The sequence below is a fragment of the Meleagris gallopavo genome, chromosome 5, assembly GCF_000146605.3.
Source record: "Meleagris gallopavo isolate NT-WF06-2002-E0010 breed Aviagen turkey brand Nicholas breeding stock chromosome 5, Turkey_5.1, whole genome shotgun sequence".
Classification (NCBI taxonomy): Eukaryota; Metazoa; Chordata; class Aves; order Galliformes; family Phasianidae; genus Meleagris; species Meleagris gallopavo.
The window spans coordinates 35725838-35729484 of record NC_015015.2 but is presented as its reverse complement, the minus strand read 5'-3'; the positions used below and the strand labels follow the sequence as shown (position 1 = coordinate 35729484).

The window sequence follows — 3647 nt, the reverse complement described above, 5'->3', positions numbered from 1 at the left end:
AGAGCTAAGAGGGATGTGGATAAACAAACAAAGGCGCTGCAGCGTCTGAGCTTTTCTCCTCTCCCATCCGGAGTCACTGCAGCACCTTACACACGTCGCCCTTGGGTTATCACAGAGCAAAATGATGTTAATAAAATCTCCCCTACTCCTCCTCCCTATGAAGCAAGTGTGTCGAGCTACCTCTGTGTACCCAGCCATGGTCACCCTGTCGCTGTTCCCGAGAAAAAAAAAGGTGCACCTTACAGCCACACCATGCACAGGAGACGTAGCACAGTCCCCAGAACGTTCGCACGCAGCAGCTTTCCCGCGGAGGTGTGAAAGTCTCGGTAGGGGCTGAGGGTAGGAACGCTGCCACTGGCAAAGAGGGCGATGAACGGCCCGGGAAAATGAAACAAATAGCGAGTGAAATTCCTGCCAGGTTTAAAGAGAGGAGAGGGGAAAAGGAAGGGAGGGGGGGGAGTGGGGAGGGGGGGGGGAAGGTAAAAGGAAAGGGAGGAAAGGCGTGGGGAAGGGGGGCGTCGTCGGCGAGGCGGACTCTGCGGATGTCCTGGGAGGATTCACTTTGTCTGGGGATAGAAGGGACGCTGGTGGCTTTGGTGGCCGGTGGAGGGGGGTGGTTGTTGGTCATCCACATGCCACCCAAGATGTTATTCACTGCTAACAATTACCATTATCTGTCCCCACTTTTGGCTAATCAGACAGAATATGTAATGATGAAGCCTGTTTCCTGCTGTCTTTGGGAGGTAACGGGTTATTCTCCCATGGGGGTGGCGGGAGGGGGGTTACACCTACTCCCATTAGGGCTTTAGCACTTGACTAATTCAGGTACTTAGCATCCCATAGACAGGGACGGTTTGAAAGCGGGCAGTGTTTGCAGTGGGGAGGACTGTTTATATAAACAGGACACCTCTGTAAACGACACTAATATTTGGGGTTGAGTGGCGATGGAAGGGCTCCTCTCGAGCCGAGAGATTCCCCAGTAACTACGCAGTTCTTTCCTCGAGGCTTTAAGGGAGAGGGTTTGGGACTTCGGGAAGATATTTTGGGGGAGTGTGCACACCCTACCATGGCCACATCTGGCAGGATCAGTTTTACAGTGAGGAGCATTTTGGATTTACCAGAGCAGGATGCGCGTAGCATGAAGCAAGCTTCTGATCACCACCACCACCACCATCACTCGGCGGAGAAATACAGCGGCTCTCCGTATCGTGGCTGGATAGAGACGGACAGAAATCACTATCCCTGTGAGTATACCACGGACAGGAGCTCGCCATCTCCTTGCAGATACCGTGTGTTTGTTCCCCGTTCTTCTGGGGAAGATGCGAAGAAGCGAACTGCCAGCGCGTGTAGCCTGCAGCGTCGGGGGGATCCAGGCTGGGAATTTTATAGGATATTATTGAACTACAACAACCAAGCAGCAGGAGGATCCCAGCCACGAGCTTATGAGAGAAAAGATTTTTTTTTTTCCTCTCGGTCTGAGCAGGGCTACGGCAGAAAGCTTAGCCTCGGGCTGTGTCCTCCCGTCTCTTTGCAGTTACCATTTAATCTCGCCTCCCGGATTCCTTCCTCCCGTTTCAGTGTTGCAGGGGTCCGCCTGTTTGTACTGGAGAGGCTCGGGTCCCCCCGCAGCGCGGAAGGCAGCACGCAGGCTGCCATGCAGCTCTGTGGCCGCAGCCGTGGATGCCCACGCGCTTCCCACCGCTGCGAGCAGCCTTCGCTCAGCCCAGCGCTGCGGCACGTCTGCCTTATCCCAAACTGCGCGGCAGATAGAGATGCTTTTAAACAGAGGTGAGGGGGCGAGTCTCTGCTTCAGGTGGAAGCAGGAACCCCATCGGGATAAGCTCCGCGTTAAGGTAATCGTGGCTGGAGGAAAGTGCGCGCACTTGGTTAGCCCCGTGTCGCTGCTGGCATCCACACAGCCGCGCGAGGCGAGGAGGGGGTGCCTGCGGGGACGTGCCGCGGGTCTGGCCCTTTCCGTCCCGTGGCTGCGACTCCCCTTACTCGGGTTGGGTCCGGCACACCCTCTGAGTTCCGGTAAACCTCGCGCTCTCCCCGCAGGAGGCGATGCGCTCGGCCACAGCGGCCCGTATTCTGCCCGGCCGCCCCTCTCTCTAACCCCTCGCTGTCCCCAGCTTCCGACGAGAGCGGCCCGGAGCTGAGCCTGCCCGACTCCACGCAGAGGTCGCTCCCAGCCCGCGGCTCGGAGGCCGAGAAGAAGAAGAAGAGACGGGTGCTGTTCTCCAAGGCTCAAACGCTGGAGCTAGAGCGCCGGTTCCGGCAGCAGCGGTACCTCTCTGCGCCGGAGCGGGAGCAGCTGGCCCGCCTGCTCAGCCTCACCCCCACGCAGGTGAAAATCTGGTTCCAAAACCACCGCTACAAGATGAAAAGGGCGCGGAGCGAGGGCCCCGGCAGTCCTCCTCCTCCGCGCCCGCCCGCCCTGCTGCGCCGGGTGGTGATGCCGGTGCCGGTGCTACTGAGGGACGGGGAGCCCTGCCGGAGCTTCCCCGCCAGCTCTTCACCAGCCGCCTCTCGCCCAAAGCTGGGCTGCGCGCTGGCGGGCTGCAGCGCCCAGGCCGCTCTCGCCGTGCAGGGCTACCCGGCCTGCCCACCTACCCTCGGCGTCTGCCCCGCGTACCAGCACTTAGCGCATCCCGCCGTCGTCTCCTGGAGCTGGTGACGGCGGCGCCTCGCCCTCAGGGCAGGACTCATCCCAAGGGCTCGCCCGGCCTCGGGCTCGAAGAAGACTCCCGGACGGGGCGGGCGGGGCGTGGAGCCGCGGGCATGGAGCGCGACTGCTGGGGCAATCTGCCCCCGGGGCACCGAGCCGTGTACGGCTCTGCTTCGGTGATAGCTCCTCTCCTCCTGGCTCTGTCGGAGAGGTTTCCTATTAAAAAAAATAATAATAAAAACTAGCGACCTAGTTTATTTGAAAATAGCTTATTCTTCCAGTGACTAATAAAATGATACTCAGAAAATATTTTTTTTCTCGGATAAGGAGTGTATTTTTGACCGTTTGGTCTTTCACTTTGGATTATCTCTCGCTCTTAAATACCTCTCTTGAACTCGCCAGAGGACCTTCGCATCCCAGTTCCTCTACGCTACCCACGCGCGCGCTATAGTAAACGGCGAATAGAGCTTGCCAGAGGGTGCTGGGTGCCTGTGGCTGCGGGCTCCGAGCCCTTTGCTTGGGCCGAGGGCTGCGGGGCGGGATTCCCACCGGCTCAGCTCGGTCCGACGGCTCCGGCACCGCGGCGGTACGCTCAGCGCTGAGCTTTCCCGAGCCGCTAAGGCAGGAGCCGACATTGAGCGGACTTGCCCGCTAGCTCGCAGCTGTTCCAAAGGTATGGTGGGGAAGGGTGGCCGAGAGAGCAGTGAAGTCTGTTAACAGCTGGATAATTACGTCTTGAAGCGCTTTATCGAAATATTGGTTTTATTAATGGGAGGGAAATAGTCATTTAACTGCTAGCTTTATATACGGAAAACACTTTAGAAAAGAGAGAAAACGGGTTTGAATTATTGACTGTCTTCAGCTCTTCGACGGGAGACGCAACCAAGAACCTAGAGGGAATATTTGGGGGTGAGAAACCGCGGGGACTGATGTTTGCCGAGGAAAGGCGGTCGAGCTAAAGCAGAGGGGCACTCAGGAG

The 3647-nt window shown here is 58.0% G+C and overlaps 1 protein-coding gene across 1 annotated transcript; it reads left to right on the top strand.

Moving 5' to 3' along the window:
• The first annotated feature begins 565 nt into the window (after positions 1–565).
• Positions 566–2941, top strand: NKX2-8 (NK2 homeobox 8). Its single transcript, XM_010711685.2, has 2 exons — positions 566–1244; positions 2133–2941. The coding sequence occupies exons 1-2, from the start codon at positions 1067–1069 to the stop codon at positions 2675–2677; spliced, it is 723 nt and encodes a 240-aa protein (XP_010709987.1). The 5' UTR covers positions 566–1066; the 3' UTR covers positions 2678–2941.
• The last annotated feature ends 706 nt before the right edge of the window (positions 2942–3647 follow it).

Coding starts and splice junctions, on each gene's coding strand:
- NKX2-8 (XM_010711685.2), top strand. CDS start 1,067: ATGGCCACATCTGGCAGGATCAGTTTTACAGTGAGGAGCATTTTGGAT. Junction 1,245..2,132: donor GGACAGAAATCACTATCCCT/GTGAGTATACCA, acceptor CGCTGTCCCCAG/CTTCCGACGAGAGCGGCCCG.